The sequence below is a fragment of the Synchiropus splendidus genome, chromosome 1 (genome assembly GCF_027744825.2).
Source record: "Synchiropus splendidus isolate RoL2022-P1 chromosome 1, RoL_Sspl_1.0, whole genome shotgun sequence".
NCBI lineage: Eukaryota > Metazoa > Chordata > Actinopteri > Syngnathiformes > Callionymidae > Synchiropus > Synchiropus splendidus.
In genome coordinates this window covers 33196184-33215401 of record NC_071334.1, presented here as the reverse complement: position 1 = coordinate 33215401, position 19218 = coordinate 33196184, and the positions used below count along the sequence as shown (strand labels likewise).

The window sequence follows — 19218 nt, the reverse complement described above, 5'->3', positions numbered from 1 at the left end:
AAAAAACAACATATGTATGCACAAATACATGCAATTACACACATATATATACACATGCATACCAATATCGGGAGGTGCCCTTGAAACAATGAATATCTCCACATGTGATGTTGGTTACATCAAGTGAACCTTGAATCTGCTGCGGGAACTTGTCTTCTTCAAGTCCAGGTCACTGTCCAGAACACTGCTTACCAACAAGGTGTTCAGCAGAAGCTAGTTGTCCAGCAGCAGCTAGTGAGGAGCCTCTGTGCAGATGTAACAGGGTCATGATCTCCACTATAAATAATATATTTTCTTGTTATTTTTGATGTTGATTTGTTGGGGTGCTTGGTTCAGATTCTTGAGTGGTCAGTGAACGCACCACGAGCGCGCTGTCCTGACGTGGAGACGTACGATGTGCCAGCTTGGGAAGGACTGCTTAGCCAGAGAGACGGCGTGGATATATTTTTGTGAGCTCCAGGGACGATCAATCTTTGGTTTTTGTTCAAGAATATTAAAATCATCTCAAGAAAGGACTAGAAGTGGATTCATTACACAACGACGAGTGCTACCGCGACAGAACTAGAAGCAGCACTGTTGACTTTCCTCATTATCAGATATGGAGTCATTCACTCTCTTCAGTCTTGTGATAGCAGGGAGGAACAGTAGAAAGATCATCAGGAGGGAGAGTAGGATTGCAACGAAGAGAGAAAAGACTGAAAGGATACAGTGGGCACGACAGTGAGTACTCCACCCCAAGATCCTCGTATTGGACCAGTCAATATGAGGATTGTGGAGCGTGAGCCAAGGAACTCCACAAGGAGTTCTTAAGAGCAGATTCGTTCCAGCCACTCTCAACAGCCGCGACCCGGAGACGGAGAGAGAACTCAGAGGCACATTCAGAACTGACATTCTGCTGGAGGTAAAGCAAGCAATGGGAGGAACAAGATCCGCTCTTGTAAGGAGCGTCAAAAACGTGACACATTTCTGTGGAAAAGGAATTAAATGTTTCAAGCACTGGTGAATGAGACTCACACAACGATGCCGCCCACTGAGATGCTCGGTCTCTGAGTAAATTTGTTACAAATGCAATCTTCGCCCGGTCGGAAACATAAGAGCGCGGCTATAATTCGAATACTAGACTGCAGTGTAAAAAGAATCCGGAGCATGCCCCGATCTCTCCCAAGTAATTCTCTGGAGACGGAAATAGAGGTTCTCAAACAGGAAGAGAAGGCGTCTGCTCTGTGGCACTGGCAGAAGGGGCGGGAGAAGCACTGGGAGATTCAGAACGCGAAGAGAACCGTCGGCACCGGACAGCGTCTGCAACTCTTTAAGAATGCTCAGAGTTGCATTCTCTGGAGTTCTGACCCTGGTTGCCTGCGTAACTAGCGCATCCTGTAAGTCTTTCATTATGGCTGGGTCCATGTTAGTATGGCCAGATCGAACTGTTAGGATTCGAGCGGAGCGGGACCCAAATGCCTTAATAAAAGAGACTTACGAGCGATCAGAGTAATAAAATAATAATATTTAATGTTAACAGAGATTTCACAAAGATCAAACAAGAGGTCAATGAATGCAAACCGAAGGCGTCACCGAACCGGGAGATGTACACAAAAGAAGATAAGTCCAAACAAAAGCGTCACCGAACTGGGAGATCACAAACGAGGAATCTGTAAATACAAAGCACGTTGATCAGGGCAAAAAACAAGATTACAAACACGGACAAGGGCATACTAAAATCAGAGGAAACAGGAAACACGCGGAGATCAGAAGCAAACAATGAATGAAAACAAGAGCGAGCGAACGAGGAGGAAACACGGAAGCCAATTACAAATGAGTTTATTCGATTTGGCGCACATTGCTGGAACCGAAGCGCTGAAGAAGAAGCGGTGGATGAAGCTCCAACAAAACAGGGAACAGGAAAGAGAAGAGAACGTAAGTAAAACAAAATAAAAGCGAATCATGACAGGGTCTGAGGATTGTGTGAAAGGTGTTTTATCTGTGTGAATGAAGGGAAAGAGGAATGTGTCTGACCTCCCAGCTCTTAAGCAACTTCACATCGGACAAACCACCTGACAATCACATGACCCTGGCACCAAAGTGTTGTGGTGGCTGTGCATATTCCTTTGCATTTTTCTATTGTCTGGCTTACAAACAAAACTGTTTCATGTGGTTAAAAAAAAATCGTCATCAAAACTGATCAAAGAATGAAACAGAAAAGCAAGAGTCTGCTTGGTGAAATCTCCACACGATGCTGCGCAGAAATTCACAGACAACTCAACGAGAGAGAGTCTGCGGAGATGAGGTCTATAACGGCAGTTCACTGGCAGCAACCTACCAGCCACGCTGCTCCCCAGCAACATATAAGTCCACTAATAGTCCCTTCAATAAATAGATGTATAATAAAGGATAATAAAAACAAGTGCACATTCAGCAATAGATTTCACTCAAAATAGCCCAACAAATACACAATATTGAGGAAAAATACCATATTAGGTATATAGCATAAAGCACTCCAGTCACCAAATACCACCAGATCACCACAGTTTCACCTCAGTGGTTCAGCCTATGAGAGGAGCAGAGAGAAAAGTTTGGAAGAGTTGGAGATGAGGATGCTAGAAAACTAGGTGTGATGGAATGAAACATCAGCCCCAATGAGATTGATCATCATAATACTGACCATTTTCTAAATGGTCAGGATTATTTAAAGAGGATCTGGAATAGCAACACTGAGATATAGAACAGAGATGAGCGGAAGAACATGGAACAAATGAGGGGTTCAGACTGTTGAAATGATAGCAGTAAGGAAAGCATACAGATGGCTAGAAATTAAAGCAAGGTTTTGAAATGGATGTACATCTCAGTCAGTCTTGGGCAGCTCTCTGGTCTCTCTGCTCTTCAACATGTCCTCCAGAACTGTGGCAGTGATCCACACTCAGGAGGGATCTGATTGGCTGCTGCAGGTCGTGTGGTCATCCAGAGGTGAGCTGAGGGCAGCAGCTTCCCCCTGATGAGGTTGGTCAGCAGGACGTCTACTGAGGTGGACTCTGTAGCTTCTGTCATGACCTGACTGTTGAAGTCCAGAGGGAGTCGACACTCATCCAGACCGTCCAAGATGAACAGGACCTGGACTCCTTCAAAGCTGCTGCTCTTTGGTTTCAGGAAAGAAGAGATGAACAGGTTCCACCAAACTCAACTGCTTCTCTTTCAGCAGGTTGAGCTCTCTGAAGGTGAAAGGAAACATGAGCTGGAAGTTCTGGTGGGCTTTGTCTTCAGCCCAGTCCAGAGTCAGCTTCTGTGTCAGGAGGGTCTTCCCAATGCCAGCCACGCCTTTTGTCAGCAGGCTCCTGATCGGTTGCTCTCTCTCGGTTGAGCCTTTAAAGAGGTCCTATAGTCTGATAGTAGTTCCTGGTCTGGTCTGGTTCCTGGCTGCTGCTTCGATCTGTCTGACCTCGTGCTCTTAATTGACCTGGTTGCTCACATAGCTGAGGAACTGCTCCTCCTTTATATTCATACCTGCCGTGTGGAGTCTAGTTGTGATGGATGTTGCTGACCACTGAGAAGCTCTGAGTCGTGATGATCCACTCTGAGGAGAAAAGATGAGTCTGTCAATAATCTCTTGTCATGTTGACTCAGTTCACACTGTTAACACTGAATCACAAGAAGTACATGAACCTGGAAGAACGTCATCTAACCTCTCTTCTGAAGGCTGCTGTCCAGCTTTGAAGTCAATGATTTTATCCATAGAGCGATTCTCTTCTGGTTCTTCCTGTTGGGTCCTGATGAAAACACAACTCAGATCAACTCTCACATCTTTCTCCATACCCCATCCTGGTTTTCACCGTCTGAACTCTAGAGGTCTTCACACAGCTCCACCTGTCCCACTCAGGACTACAAATATGAATGCACCAAAGTTTGGAGTTCAGAATTATTGTTCTATCGCCCTCTGCTGGTGTGGTGAGTCGCTGCATTGTATATTGGACAGAAGTGATTTGAAGTGCGTGCAGGTGTGGACATGGTCACTTTCCTGGTCAAGAGGACACGCATTTATGGTTTCAGGAATGAGAGTCTCACACCTGGACCCTCTCACCTCAGACCTGTTGTTATGATCATTATTATCAAGTTAACTTGTTATATTGAGTAAACTGCTTTATAATGCATTGTCTAATCAAATATTCAATCCAACAGACACTGTGATATTGGTTAAGGAAACCTCAATTTGATCCAGCATGAGAGATGTGTGCATGATAAGGGTAGTGTGGGAAAGACGCTTGGACGGACGAGTGAGTTATGAAAGGCAGGAGCAACATGTACAAGGACCAAGGAGGAACCCAGGAGACATCCAACCCAGAACTTTGAGCGGAAAAGCATCTACCTTCCCCCAAGTGAAGGAATGTGGAAGATAAGGAACCTCTGGGATCAGCGATGGGTGAGAAGGATGAATTATGGACCACAGAGCCAGGCAGAGTCTGCAACCATGGCAACCCAGACTTCAAGAGACCAGGACCAGGATCAGTGGAGACTACACCCTAAGATGGACTTAGATGGGTGTTAAAGGGTCAGGGCCAAAGATAGTCTTTGTCACTTTACACCACTTGAGCTAAGGCTAAGTCAAGCGTAATTGTGGACGCAGAGCTCAGTTAGCGAATAAATTGGACTCCTCTGTCAGGGAATACAGGTGTTGGTGTATACTGCATATTCCTACATACACTATGTTCCTCCTATTCTGAAGATAATCCATCTCTCAAGTCCACGCTGAAATTAGAATGCAGCAACAATAAAACTCACTGGTCATGAGCCCTCTCTCTGTGGTACATGTGTATCACAAAATAATAGTATGTCTCATCAAAAACAAGCGCTCAAACTTTGCGGGGGAAAAAATAGTGCTCTCCCAACATTTACTGTCCCTACAATGTTTTGCAGAATAATTCGCAAACAACAGCAAATGATGAAAACAATATTGTATATGTTAATTTCTAGAAATATCATTCCTCACATATTCATTTTAAAATCTTGACACACAATTATGTAGTGTCTGATTTTTTAACACTTCCAAGAGACACATTTGTGGTTAAAATCGATAAAATCCATAAATAAATAAAAGTCAAGTTGTTTATTATACTTTATTTACACACCAAACTTTATTAAAACTGCTACACCAAAATAAATAAGTGACTTTGTGAATGACACGAATATTTAAAACATACAGGTAGTCAGAAAGTTTCCAGGCTAAGAAAATACTTTTCTATTTATACTATCTACCACAGTATGAGTCCTTCAAAGGGCTGTAAAGTTTCAGCCATTTTTATGATGACGACGATGATGGAGCGACTCCTCCGGATGGTGTTGAGTGTCTTCAGCCAGGCCCATCATTTGGATCTTAGACAATGCCAAACTGTGCAAGGTCGCTCAGCTCCATGTCTCCGAAGGCCTCCCATGGACAGACGACAGCGGAGTCTGTGGGTCAAACAATCCCCAAGTTAACCTCTTCAGACCCGAGTGCTTGTTGAGTTTTGCTTTTTGCAATTTGGATTAAGAATGACTTTAAATTACTTTGTCATGTCAGGAAAGACCTTATTAATAAAAATGCTACGATGACATATGTGAGGTTCCCGTGTAATATGCAGCTGGAGTCATTATTCCACATATTGTTGGCGCACTAGATTCATTCACAAAACATGACCAGACTGTCCTGTCCTGATCTGTTTTCATTTTCATTTGAGTGTTTGTATTTGCTTGCGGTCCGTCCATCTTTTTTTCCTCACTGACATGACTGTAATGTTGCTGTATGACCACTAGATGGTGTAAGCGGTGTCCTACGTGATGAGGTTAAAACAGGAACCCACGTACCTCCCAGTCCTTCCATCCCAGGAACATCATTGTCAAACCTTCCAGAGGAAAAGACACCAAAGTCAGTCTGCCATCTGACATCAGTTCTGATATTACAGTGATATCAAGTCGAGCTGAAAGCCAAACAGCATGAGTAAGCTGGAACCCAGAATGGCCTCACCCCTTCTGTCCTGGTTTGGGAGCCTTGCTCTTGAACTGACGGCTCTCCTTCTGCTTGAATTTGGGTGGAGCAGGTTTCCCCTCGGCTGATCCAGCATTCATCTTCAATACTCTGAAAGCAAACCTTTATAAATAAAGCTTGGGATCTTTGTTGTCTATTGAGTTTTTACTGAAAAAAATATTTTTTTTCCTATTCATTTGGCTCCGGGAGATTTTACACTTGTCAACTGTCAATATAAATATGTTACAATTGAATTTGAGGCGATAACATTAAGGAATGTCGACGAGTTAAATTATATGAAGTCATGTTTGGTCATATTTATATGGAGGTCTTCACTCTCCCAAGTGTTATGTCTTGTTTTGCCAGTGATACTCTGACGTTCTCCCTGTTGTGATCGTGAGAAAATCCAGTTAGCGTGAAGCTCAGAGGTCAAATGACTTGTCCACTAGGATCAGTGCACACGGCTGACACTGAGCTCATAGAGCCATCTCATGTTCCGGGACAAACAAGGATTGCCTATTGGATTATAATCTATTTTCTAAAGAGATAATAACCATCACTTCTAGTCAGAGACTGGTTGCTAGCAAGGGTGATGAGAACATTGTTACTGGCACACAGACAGAAAACACCTAAGAGTTGGAGCTTGTCTATATGTTTGTTTATGAGAAAAATAGTTATGGATTTATTTTGCCAAACACCCCGAAAGAAACACAGACAAGGAAATTCTGTTATTAATTAAGAAACTTAGATGTTCGACTTCTTGCAGAAAATGTGATTTTATGACTATTAGTTCTGTCAACCCATAGCTAGCTTCTGTCTAATGCAAAAAATGCCCAAATAAAACTGTGTTTTTGTGCATCTCATTGTTAAACTTTCTTGGATGTGTGTCCTGTCTGGTCTATGGAATGTCAAATCTGGCCCTGTGTATTCATATTTCTTTCTGGTCGTAGCTGCATCTCTCCATCTTTATCTATCTAGGTTTTCCTGTCTTCCTCCAGTGGTGAACCTATCCTGTCTCCATCTCTTTGTGCAGTTGTGCCGATTTGTATTTCTTTCCTTTAGCAAGTGTCCCAGGAAATAAAGTCTTTACATTGATCAACGAACGCAGTTCTAATAACAACATCAATATGACATGGAACAATATATTTCTAGCCAATAACAAGACAAACCAGGCATCACTCCAGTCCATGAATCCTGAACTGAACTCACTTACTTGTTTGTTGGAATAAAACAGAAGCACAAAAGCAGCTGCAAGACAAAGAAGTTCTTCTTTCTTCTTGCAGTGTCTCTCTTCTGACGTTGCCACGGCTCTGGCTGCTTTTATACTCACAGATGGCAACAGCGCCACGCGGCTGGTATGTATTTTCAGTTTGGGATTATACATAATCTGCCAGATTATAGCGAGTGTTAGATCAGAGGAGATGCTGGGTCTGCTGTGTGGGTGGTGGACCATCCTGCTTTTGAAATTAATAAAGAAGCAGCAAGTTATGACATTGTTTTCTTCCTGTGTATTTGTGTTACTTCGCACTGGTCCTCCGACTGATATGTACTTCATGCATTGTATTCAGTAGTTCATTGAAGCACTTTGAGGATGTCTATTGTACATATGAAAATGAGGCAGTATATTTGAACTTACTTTTCATGTACAGCTTTTTGATACAGTTATGAATATTGTACTGCAAAGAGTCTTGGACTCATTAGCACTAAATACTAAAACTTGTACTGAAGTGTACTTCTTCCTGTCGCTCAGTGCTAATGCGAAGTGAGCCGAGTGTTTGAGGCATCACCCAGTGAAACAAATTCTCCATGTTCAATGTCAGAGTTCAAGTATGCAGCTAAAAGTATCTCAATTGCGTAGTGACATGTAATTGTTTGATAACATAAATATTATAATGTAAAAATATTTGAATGCAAATATTTGATATGAAATATCTCGCATTCAAATATTTGTCAAACATAATTCACAGAAAATGCAGTTTTGACACCACCGTAACTGCAGCTTGACATACCCAGGCCTGATAATAAAATAATCCTAAAATGGCACCTGCTGACCAAAGTGATGCCGATCAAAAGGTTGATGCTATTTTGTTGACATTTTTATGTGCACAGAACACTTTTTTTCTTTCATGGTTTCTGCAAAGGTCTTGATCTCGCGGATCTTTGAGTTTGAAATGCAAAGCTTGATTTTATTTATTTATTTAAAATGTTATTTGATCAAACAAACAATGGACGTGCAGTATGATTAAACAGCGAACGCTTTTTGAAGAATAAATGCCGTGTACTACTTTTTGCTCATGGCAATTGCATCAATAATCATCAGTGTTTTTTGTCAGATATTAATACGTGCATGTCGTGCATGACTCCAGACATTTGCCATCACCTGTGTGTGTCTGTTTTCCCTTCTGTGTGTTTCTTTTATAAATAATAATAATACCCATAAATCCACGGAAACTAATCTTAAATTCATGCATGTTCCTGCAGGGAACAGCTAATTGGTTTGCAAAGGACAGAACAGCGTGAGTGTCAGGGATTAGCGCTCATAATCTCACAAGACCTTTGCATAACAAACGCGACCTGTGAACGGAGATGCGCTACGGAAACTCTGAATGGCAAACATCAATTGAGGATGGCCCCTCAGGAAAACTGGGAGATGATGTCCTGCTTGTTATTTTCAACAGCAATGACAATCGGAAACTCATTTCTGTGAAGTCCCTTTCCAAGAAGACAAAGCCTGTGACTCTAATGGATTATAAACTGATGAATGAGATATGGCTATTAGTATAATATCTGCTATTTGAATGTCAGTCTCGTAAATCTCTTGGATTACAGCTGTTTTGCTCCTTCACAAATTGCAAAATTCTCATGAAAGATTAGATTAGCATAGATTAGCATCACCATTTTTAAGTGGCTGAAGGATCAGGGCAAGGGTGGTCATAATCGATGTCGTCACATGTGATCGGCGTGAGGTGAATAACAATAGACCAGCCAATGTTATGCGTAAGCTCTAGGTGGGCAAATGACAGTACTGATGGGTATAGGATGGGAGAGCCTACAGAGAACTACAAACATGGAGGATGGCCGTGAGTCACATCAGGTTCAGAAACACACTTCTTCATCAAGATAACAGTTAGCTACGATTAAAACGGTTGCAACATGAAGTCTGTTAGCGGATTTGTTTACAGTACCATACCTGTCAAATTATACGTTTTCCCCGTATTCTGTACATTTTGTTTTTTTACAATTTCAAATCATGTACGTCGTTGAACGACTTTTATACAGGGAAAAATAAATTAGAACAAAAAAAAAAATTTAACACCAGACCGCTGTCGACTCTGCAATTTCGGATCCAAAACGGATCGTCTCGCTCGCTGACAACGGTTGGCGCATCATACTAGCAAAAGTTATCCTCAATCGCACACTTATTTTTCTCGTTGCTTTCGGCTTTGACGATAGGAGGGTTGTGTGCACATGCGCATTGCACTGCGGCCCACATCCGTTGTTTTGAATTGTGTTGCAAGAGGAATCATTCAGAGTCAAATCACAGAAGTAAGCATGGAAGAATTGGACTAAGCACCTAGTAAGAAGAGAAGAGAACAAGGATCAGGCCGTCATAAAAAAAGAATGGGAGTCTCTTCAAGGTGAATACGCTGGCTGGATTAAATCCTCCATGAAAGGTCCCCAATTCTCGTTCTGCGCCCCTTGCAATAAAGATGTGAAAGTAGTGGTTAGTGGTTTTTACCACCTGGAAAGCCATTTTAAAACTGCAGGACACAATGTGACGAAAACCAAATCACACGTCTTGTTGACCAAGCAGTTCGTCTGCTTCATCCCACCAGGCTACAAATGCAGAGATTCTCTTCTGCCTTCCTTGCGGAGCACAACATTCCATTCACGGCTGCGGACCACTATGTTCCATCTATGTTCCCGGATTGGCAGACAGCGAAGGCAAATGTCTTTTTTATTGCTCATTCGATTATAATATTCTACCTGGTTTATTATTATTATTATTATTTATTTGAAAGACATGGTGTGTATTTTTGTAGGAGTTTGTTTGTCGGAGGACCAAGGCGACGATGACCATAAAGCAGAGCCTTGCACCCGACCACACAGAAGCTGTCATCGAGCACTGCAGAACCCACCTCATGATTCACCCTCATGATCGATGAGAGCAAAAACTCGACTCCTAGATTTACCCGAGTTTGACATGTGGCGCAGCGTCTTCTATCTTTGCAGTCATGGATGAATTGATCGAAGAGAAAGACATTCCATGGACAAACTTTGTGGGCTTTGCGAGTGATAATTGGCAAGAAAAACTCTATTCTGTTCTGTTCTATCGAGAATCATTGAAAAAAAAAACGGAGCAGTCTTCAGCATTGGGTGCATTTGTCACAATCCCTGGATAAAAGATGGTCTGAAGGCTTTGCCAGTGAGTGTCAATGATTTGCTCGTGGACATATTTTATTTCTTCAAACACAGCTCATAAATAATTGAGGAGTTGAAAGAGTTCCAGGACTTCACAAACACCGATCCTGAACAAATTCTCAAGCACTGTCCGACGCGATGGCTTTCTCTGGCGAAAGCATTGGAAAGAACTCTATCACAATTTGAAGCGCTCAAAAGCTACTTTGCAAGTCATGGAGGTGTAGAAAGGGCAGGAAAAGTCAAAGACAGGCTGCAGGATTCTCTCACTCTTCTCACACTGCACTTCCTCAACTTCATCTTGCCTCAACTCAATCGATTCAATGTTCTCTTCCAAACAGAAGAATGCATGATGGGTGACCTTCTGCCTGAAATGGAGAGACTTCTGAGCAAGTTACTTGTCAAATTTGTGCGTATGGAGCACATCGACCCTTCTCACCCTGGTCATGGGCTGTTTGTTCCTCTTCCCTCTGGCAGGAGGCTACGGTCCATCCAGACCAGAACCTCCCGTCACAGGAACAGCTTCTTACCCTCGGCCATCAGTCTGTTGAATTCGTGAACAGCCTTGTTATTTTATTTTGTTTTATTTTATTTTATTCCAAAGCACTTTCCTAGTTGGTGGGATCCCCACTGACCATGGCAATACATTTGATTCTGATTCTGAAATCTGCAGACTCCTTGTTGAAAGTGGACTACGCAGCCAGATCTCTACAGCATGAAGATAGCAGGATTGCTGTTGGCCTTAGCACAAGGGCTCTCTTCAATGACGATGGTGATGAAAGCAAACCTAGCATCACACCAGCAACTGAGTCACTCTTCTTCACCAGTGTGCGCAAAGTCTACGAGGTAGTTGTGAGCAAAATGATGAACACATTTCTATTCAAAAATGAAGTCCTCGGAGATTTAGTGGTCTTGGATCCGAGCGAGCGAGAGCAGCTTGGTTACGTACAGATTGTGAGACTAGCAGAGCGATGTAGACCAGAAATCGACCAAGAAGAAGTGAAGGAAGAATGGGAAGATTACCAGCTGCTGCCTGATGGTCTCTTGCCCCACACGTGTCAGAATGGAAGGTCAATTCTATGACATCTTCAAGCTGAAAACTGGCTTTGGGCAGGATCGGTTTCCACTGATGAAGAAGATCTACCAAGTTCTACTGTGCCTGCCTCATAGCAATGTTGATAGTGAGCGGGTTTTTAGCCATGTGAGGAAAATACACACAGAGTATCGAAAGACCATGGGAACGGACACTCAGACTTCTCTGCTCCAAATGACACTGAACTGTGACCATTTCTGCTACCAAGTGAAACCTTCTCTGGAACAGATCAAGTCTGCGAAATCATGCACATCAGCGCACAACAAGCAGCACTGATGTCTACACAAGTGTGCTTATATAAGGCTGTGAATGTGAAGAAATAACTGAAAGACACTGTGGAAGAATTATTTATTTTAAAACATACTGCACATGGTAAATGTCATGCAGGAGCTTTTATATGTGTCATCTTTGTTATCATTTTCCAGTACATTGCCTGTCTTGCTGTGATGTAAATAGTAATTTTGTGATAGTGTTTGTAAGGTTTCTTTTCAATTTATAATAGAATTGCAACGCTTTATAAGGGGAGTTATTGGCAGTATGCGGTGCGTCATCAACCCAGTGATCCTCTGTGGGTCACATGAACAAGTTCCACGTCTCGATGTGAACCGATCACATGGGTAACATATTGCTTAGGCTTACTCTTAAATGAATGACCACGGTTCTTTCACACTTCATGACGTGCTAAGATGAGGCTTCATCTTGCTAGCAATGTAGATAGCTCTTAAAAGTGGAAGTATGATTTGACCCTTTTAGCTCCCATCCAAAAGTGTTACGACATATGTCAAGTTTGCAGAATATTTTCTAGGGTTTCTCAGAGCCCCCAGCTACAAGATGTCCCTTTTGTTGCTCACAAATGTTTTGACAAAGGCCTAGGTTGGATAACCATATTTTGAAGAGCAGCTTCTCATTTCTCTTAAAGTGGCCTTAGTGAGAATACTACAGGCCAGATGCGGTAAGGTTTTGGTAACCCTCCTGCGGTGGGTGGCGGTGAGAGTCAAACTTGAGGCACTGGTCGGTCAGTGTGAGTGGGTTGGAAAACTACGACCAATTTGAAACATCCCCAGACTTCATTCTGTCAGTCATGTTGTCACGTGTCACCAGTTATGTTCCGTTCATCTGTTAGTTTGAACATTTGGTTGTTTATTTCCTGTTTTATTTTGGTGGGTTTAGTCTGGGCTTCCTGTGAGAACCTCACTTGTCTTGTCTGCATCTCCCTCTAATCCCTTTCTTTGGTTGATTGCCCTGGTGTCTTGCTTTGTTTCCCTTTTCATGTCAAGCTGCTGTCTTTCTGTCAAGTTTAGTCAATTCTCCATGTCAAGCCATTGTCTCGTCTTGCCCAGTCAAGTCTCCATCTCAAGTCAAGTAAAAGTCTGGTCGTGTTCTATCATGTTTAGTCAAGCCATTGTCTCATCTTGGCGGGTCAAGTCATGTAACAGTCTGGCTGAGTCCCATCTAGTCAAGTCATTGCACAGTCAAGTCTCCACGTCAAGTCATGTAACAGTCTGGCTGGAAATGATGGTGCTCTGAATGGAAAACATCTTACATGTCTTGTTGGAAATGTTAACCTTGATGTTCAGTGCTGAGTGAGCATTGGTTTGTGTACTTTTCATACCAGACAAGTGGACATTTCTGACAACAGGAACCTTAAGACATTAGTTTGTCTAAGCACAGTAAAGATATTTAGTTGAGTAAAGCTAGACGGAGGCCAACAGATTTCAGGTGACTAAAATAAGACTGTGATAAAAAGTTTCAGTCGAAACATTCTGACGACTGGATCTGATGTTTTTGTCAAAGTGAACACTGGTGTGACTTTGGTGTTTCTGTCCACAGAGTTAATGTCTTGCTACGTGGGGTTCCACTTGACAGATTTAAAGACGACCCTCAGTCAGTACAAAGGTCATCAGATAAACCTCACTGACTTTCTCATGACGGGTTACACTTGATTATCCACGGCTATGGAATTTTCACGGGTGCTTATTGAGCAGCATCATTTACATTATTTGTCATAAATGACAATAACACAGAAATCAGAGGGGACTGCTGGGTACTGCAGTAAGCGCGTTGTTGATGTGATTCCATCTTAAACTGGCTCTGTATTCCCAAGTTAACTTGAGTCTTTTCCTGATCCAGCCATGGTTTCACCACCTCATGTCACGTGACCAGTTTCTGGCTCTGCAGAAACCAACTGCCACGCACCAGGGGTCGTCAACCTCATATCTTCTGTGAACAATTGAACGCTAAAACAATTTTTCTGCTACTTACTGGCGTGGCCGGACTCTTCCGTCACTATCAGCTGCTCTTGTACTGCAGTTCTTAAAATTCTTAGAACCATTCTTAGAACCGTTGTCCCTACAGATCATTTTTGAATGTCTCTAGATTAAAAAAACACATTTATCAGGAACAAAAGTCCCCTAGACTCTCCGCACAGCTTGGTTTTGGTGTTGGCACAGCATTTGTTGCCACTAGTGATGGGTGGATGAAGTCTCCTGACAGTGAGGTTTTCAAAGGCCGACCAGGAAATATGGATGAGTTGTATTCAACCCTTAGTTTGTATTTGAATGATTGAACTCACATACTTTTTTACGTCAATAACATAAAATAACTTGTCAAAACTCAGAATGAAGGAACAGAATTCAGTTGAAATGGCAGCCAGCGTCATGGGGGCCATCACGCTTTTGATTCCTCAACTCATGTTGTACCTTGACTCATGCTAGAGAATCAGAAACAAAGACTCTTTGTGAAAGTGTGAAACATCATCTTCCACAGTGTTGAGGCTCAAATGTTTCACTACCTCAGATGAAATCCACTGTCTCTGAGAATATCATTCGTCACACTCCCATGCTCTTTAAGATTGAGCATGTGGGACGGGAGTGAACTCAGGAGAGAGTTCAATCAGGTACATTCCTTTCTTATATCGACTGGTGCTTTAGGTCACAGCAGGACAGCAGGCCATCTTCCCAGTACATGTCGTGTGGGCCACATGGCACCTAGTGTGCCTTGTAAGTTGACACAGCAGGCCCTGATCACCCCACGCTTTCAAGCGAGCGGAAAATGTTTCCACGGTCATGTTACAAAATTTCAAGTGCAAATGACTTCCTGTAATTTTGCAACATAACAAAGGAATATAACGGAACAGCAAAATCTGACTCTGAAAATTGGCCTGTGGATCAGTGGCTGGAAAACCCCCCAGCCATGTTGTGACGTCAGAAACGGATCACACTGTGCTTGGCTTGCTATTCCACACGCGGATCAGAACAGTATGTGCACTCCTTAGCATGAGCTCCCAACCTGAAAGTTCTACATGGATGTTTGTGCTACGCAGAGGTAAAACACCCCCACATTAGAAGCAACCAAGTACTTCCAGGTTTTCCCTATTTAAGGTTACGTGCTGAAGTGCTCCCTCGTGTAATCTTTTTATCCGCCAGTCACCAGGTTTTGTTTTGTAAAACCACACTTGGGTCACACAACGACTCGCGGAATGCTATTTAAATAAGGAAAATGTGTATATGGTTGGTCGCCTCTGACTTAGCTGTCTGCCACTGACATTGCTTCACGCTGACCAAATAATAAGAAAGAGTGAGAGCTCTTGAAAGACGAGAGGTGTGTGACAGTGTGGCGTGCTCCTTTCAGTTTCAATGCAGGACGTTTATGTTACCGTAGGCTAATGAAAGTTGACTGTTTCAGTGAACCAATTGTATGTTTTGTAAGTCAACATTTGTGTCACTGTGTCATGAAACCTCATCAGTCCATCGCTAAACTTTACAATGTTGTTTGAACAATAACACATTTAGTCACCAACGTCACATCAAAGTTGACAATTTCTTTCTGGCAATTGATTATCATGTTTTATTCGGGCGAAGGTTCCAGACTCACCGTGCACGAACTAGCTTCTAACTAGAACAGCTTCGTCCACCAGGCTGTCATGATGCTGAACTCCCTTCCTGCTCTGCCCCCGGGTCTGCACCATGCACTTTTGGCTCCCTCCATTGCACGTCTGCCCGTCCTGGGTGGGAGACCCCTCCTCTGACACCCTGAGGTTCCTCTGTTTTTCACCCGACAGAGTTTTTTTTTCAGAGTTTTTCCTTAGCCGATGCAAGGGTTTAGGGCAGAGGATGTTGCCATGCTGTCATGAGCTAGGTGCTCCCCTGGCTGATGGGTGGATTGATGTAATGATGATTTTGTTGCCATTTGCCCTGCTGTGTCTATTTACTACTTGTTCCTGTATGTGGATTTTCAGATGTCATGTCGTCCGGGTCTGAGAGAACAGATATTTCATCCATGCTATATGTCTTCTACTGTAGCACATTTGACAACAAAGCTGACCCCGACCCTCTACCCCTTATTCATTTAAGTTGAGTTTTACAGTTTGACTTAGTTCTGAGTGGCACCAGGCAATTGAGCAGCAGCAGTGGGAAATGAAGAGCAACAGCATGACCACCTTTACATGTCCGCACGAAAGTAGAGAACGCGACAAACACCAAACTGCTTCAAAGTGAACCCACTTCAAACAAGCACTGGAAATTTGAATGGCAATCCGTTTTCGACTGTATGAGTAATGCTGTTGACAGACAAATGAACCGAGGCAACCCCATTCGACACCTTTGGTCTCCAGATTAAAACTCATCAGACACGCTTACTTGGCTTGAGCCTGGAAACGGAGCATGGATCACAAGGGAATATCACACTAAGGGATCCATTAGTCAGACAATGCCCAGCTCTTGTTTGAACCGGTGCCATGGCAGAGAAAGAGTCCATAGCATTGGAGAATTCCAAGCTCCACTGCAACTTCTGCATCAAGTGACCAGTGGTGTCTTAACACTGTACTCAGTTAAATATAGCTTTTTGATGCTGCTTGTATCATCTGCATCATGTTTGGAAAACCTATCTGTGCTTGTTGAGAACAAAAACCCGCCCCTTGGTGAATCAGTTTGACACCCATGATCTTCACTGCTGCGAAGCATCTACCAGTGCACAAGTCCACAGGAGAGCAGCCTTCATCCTCTGGGACGTCTCCCACCTTCAACCTGTCAGACATACAAAATCTTACATAACTCAAAACCCTCTCGCATTCTTTAATCATTTTTATTTTATTTTTTTATTTTACAATTCTTTTTTTTGATACTACAGATTTATTCATATTTAAAGTCAATATTGTAGTGCATTTTTTCAACATTTTAATGCACATGTATTTACACTTATTTCATGGAAGAAAGGCCACCAACAAAACCTGGCTGTGGAAAATTTGTGGAAAATCAAAGCGACCGACACTCCACTTTGATATCAGAAATCTGACTTTCTCATTTTAATCTCAGAATACTGACTTTAATGTGAGAAAGTCTTGGAATTGTAACTTTAAATTCTCACTTTAATGACTTTAAAATCTCATTTTAATCTCATTTAATCTCAAATTTTATTTCACTTTTAATGAGATTAAAGTCAGAATTCACAGTTTAAAGTTTAATCTCAGAATTCTGACTTTGAAGTGAGAATTCCACCATTTATTTTTCTTCACTGGCCCTAATACTTTTCTGTACTAAGTATACCATTTGAAAGAAAAGAAAAGAAAATTAGTTAATTTAGAAAGTGAATTCATTGAACTGTTCCTACTACTGTATTAAGAAAAAAAGACTCAGACTTGCACAATTAATTTTCACTGCCCTGTCCTGCTGTTGCATTTGGTGTTCTACAGCCATCATGAATAATAGATTGTTCTCACCTATACAAACCGCCAGGAGTGGCGTGTTAATGAGGTGTTGAGCACGACCTCAGATGTGAGCATGAGATCAGTCAAATGCTGTTCCATGACATTTGACACTAGATTACCTGAAACTGATTGTGATGCCTGTTAGGTACATTGTCTGTATTCTGCATCTCCTGTGAGGGAAAACGTTCACATGTCATTCCTGCGTTCATGGGTGTCTTGAGTGTGACATCATGTTACAGCCTCCAGGCGTCGCATCAGAGTATAAAAACACAATGGGCTGTCCTTCCAGACACTACTGAGCCAAAGACCAACCGTCCAGCGTTCTCCTTGAATCCTGCAGCAATCCAAGAGCCCTACAGCTGGAATGGAGTACCTCAACGGCTCAGAGAAGAACAGCGTCGTCACACAGTATCTGGACATGTGTGTCAATACCAAACACAACGACTCGCACAAGGAAAAAAACAGCGACCGGGAAACGGCAGAGGCCGGCAAACTGTCCCACATTGAGAAGGCCTACACAACAGTTCTGAGTGAGCTCGGCGAGGACGTCAACAGGGAGGGACTGCTACGGACGCCGCTGCGTGCTGCCAAAGCCATGCAGTTCCTCACCAAAGGCTACAAGGAGACCACCCAAGGTGAGAATAAAACAGGCAGCTTCTCCTCGAGGGGAGCAACGCACATCTTATGTTGCATCTGCTCTGTTCACAGACATCCTAAATGATGCCATCTTTGATGAAAACCACGAGGAGATGGTGATAGTCAAGGACATTGAGCTGTTCTCTCTTTGTGAGCATCACCTGGTGCCCTTCTTTGGCAAGGTAGTGACTTTAGAACTGAGCCTGAGTCCTGCTGGCACTGAAGCCTATAGCTATTGTCTCAGCAAACCTAGCTAACATGGAGAGCTGAAGTCTTCCTACGAGGCTTTGGAAGATGCTGTTGTGTGTTTTTTTCCTGGAAATCACTCATGTTGTCTCCATGTAGACACCAATGCTGTGCTGTTTTCATATTTCAGGCTCATATAGCTTACCTCCCGAACAAAAAGGTTGTTGGGCTCAGCAAGCTTGCGAGGTGAGTTTCATGGAAGTATTTTGATCTTGACTGGACTGCGACTCTGTCTCCTGTTTTGCTCTGTGACTTTGGATCTGTGACTTTTGGATCTAATATTCTGTGTTAATGTGAACACTTCAGTTGCTGCCAGTACAAACAAAGTTGATGATTGATGGTTTTAGCAAGTCAACTGATGTTTTCGTCCATTTTGTGTTGTAGAATTGTTGAAATCTACAGCAGACGACTTCAAGGTAAGAAGCTCATGCCTGCATTTAGTGTTGCTTCCATGGCCTCATGACCCATGTGACACGGTGCTCCCTCTACAGTTCAGGAACGTCTGACCAAACAAATCGCTTCAGCCATCTCTGAGGCGCTGGAGCCAGCTGGTGTAGCAGTGGTCATCGAGGCTGTGTGAGTACGCTTGACTGGGAAGAGCTGAACAATGGCTAGATGGCAACAAAAGGAAGACTATTGCTGCAGCAGATGTGATGTGGTCCATCTGATGAAGCTCAAATGTATCTCCACTGACTGAGACTCATAATAATGCTGGCCTCTGTTTGTTGCAGTCACATGTGTATGGTGATGCGAGGCGTGCAGAAGATGAACGCCAGCACCGTCACCAGTGTCATGTTGGGGGCCTTTCATGACGATCCCAAAACCAGGAAGGAGTTCCTGTCTCTTGCATTGAGGAAATGAGTTTTTAAGATTTAACGTTTATTTAATAACTGAATCACACGCTGTTGGTTTTCAGCACATCATATTTAGCTTTTTGTTTTTGATAACATGCAACCAAAAATAAAAAAAATGTTATTTAACAGTGCTCCAGATTAAAATGTACACTGACAATAAAAGTGCTAACTGGACTCTCTCTCTTGTCTTCCTTATCAAAATGGGCGTTGAGGCTTCCACAAAGCAAAAAGGCCAACGTGGACTAAATATAATGTATTATTGTGGTTATTTATACAC

General features: G+C 42.7%; 2 protein-coding genes across 2 annotated transcripts; one reads left to right on the top strand and one right to left on the bottom strand.

Annotated features, from left to right (window-relative positions):
- Nucleotides 1-5088: 5088 nt before the first annotated feature.
- LOC128746852 (retinal cone rhodopsin-sensitive cGMP 3',5'-cyclic phosphodiesterase subunit gamma-like) lies at nt 5089-7325 on the bottom strand. Its single transcript, XM_053844229.1, has 4 exons — nt 7203-7325; nt 5990-6100; nt 5830-5867; nt 5089-5436 (listed from the first exon to the last, which is right to left on the bottom strand). Exons 2-4 carry the CDS (start codon nt 6088-6090, stop codon nt 5360-5362), a joined length of 216 nt encoding a protein of 71 aa, XP_053700204.1. The 5' UTR covers nt 6091-6100; nt 7203-7325; the 3' UTR covers nt 5089-5359.
- Nucleotides 7326-17569: 10244 nt separating this feature from the next.
- Nucleotides 17570-18948, top strand: LOC128760185 (GTP cyclohydrolase 1-like). The gene is made up of 6 exons (XM_053867308.1): nt 17570-17840; nt 17914-18023; nt 18218-18273; nt 18472-18503; nt 18579-18663; nt 18819-18948. Exons 1-6 carry the CDS (start codon nt 17570-17572, stop codon nt 18946-18948), a joined length of 684 nt encoding a protein of 227 aa, XP_053723283.1.
- The last annotated feature ends 270 nt before the right edge of the window (nt 18949-19218 follow it).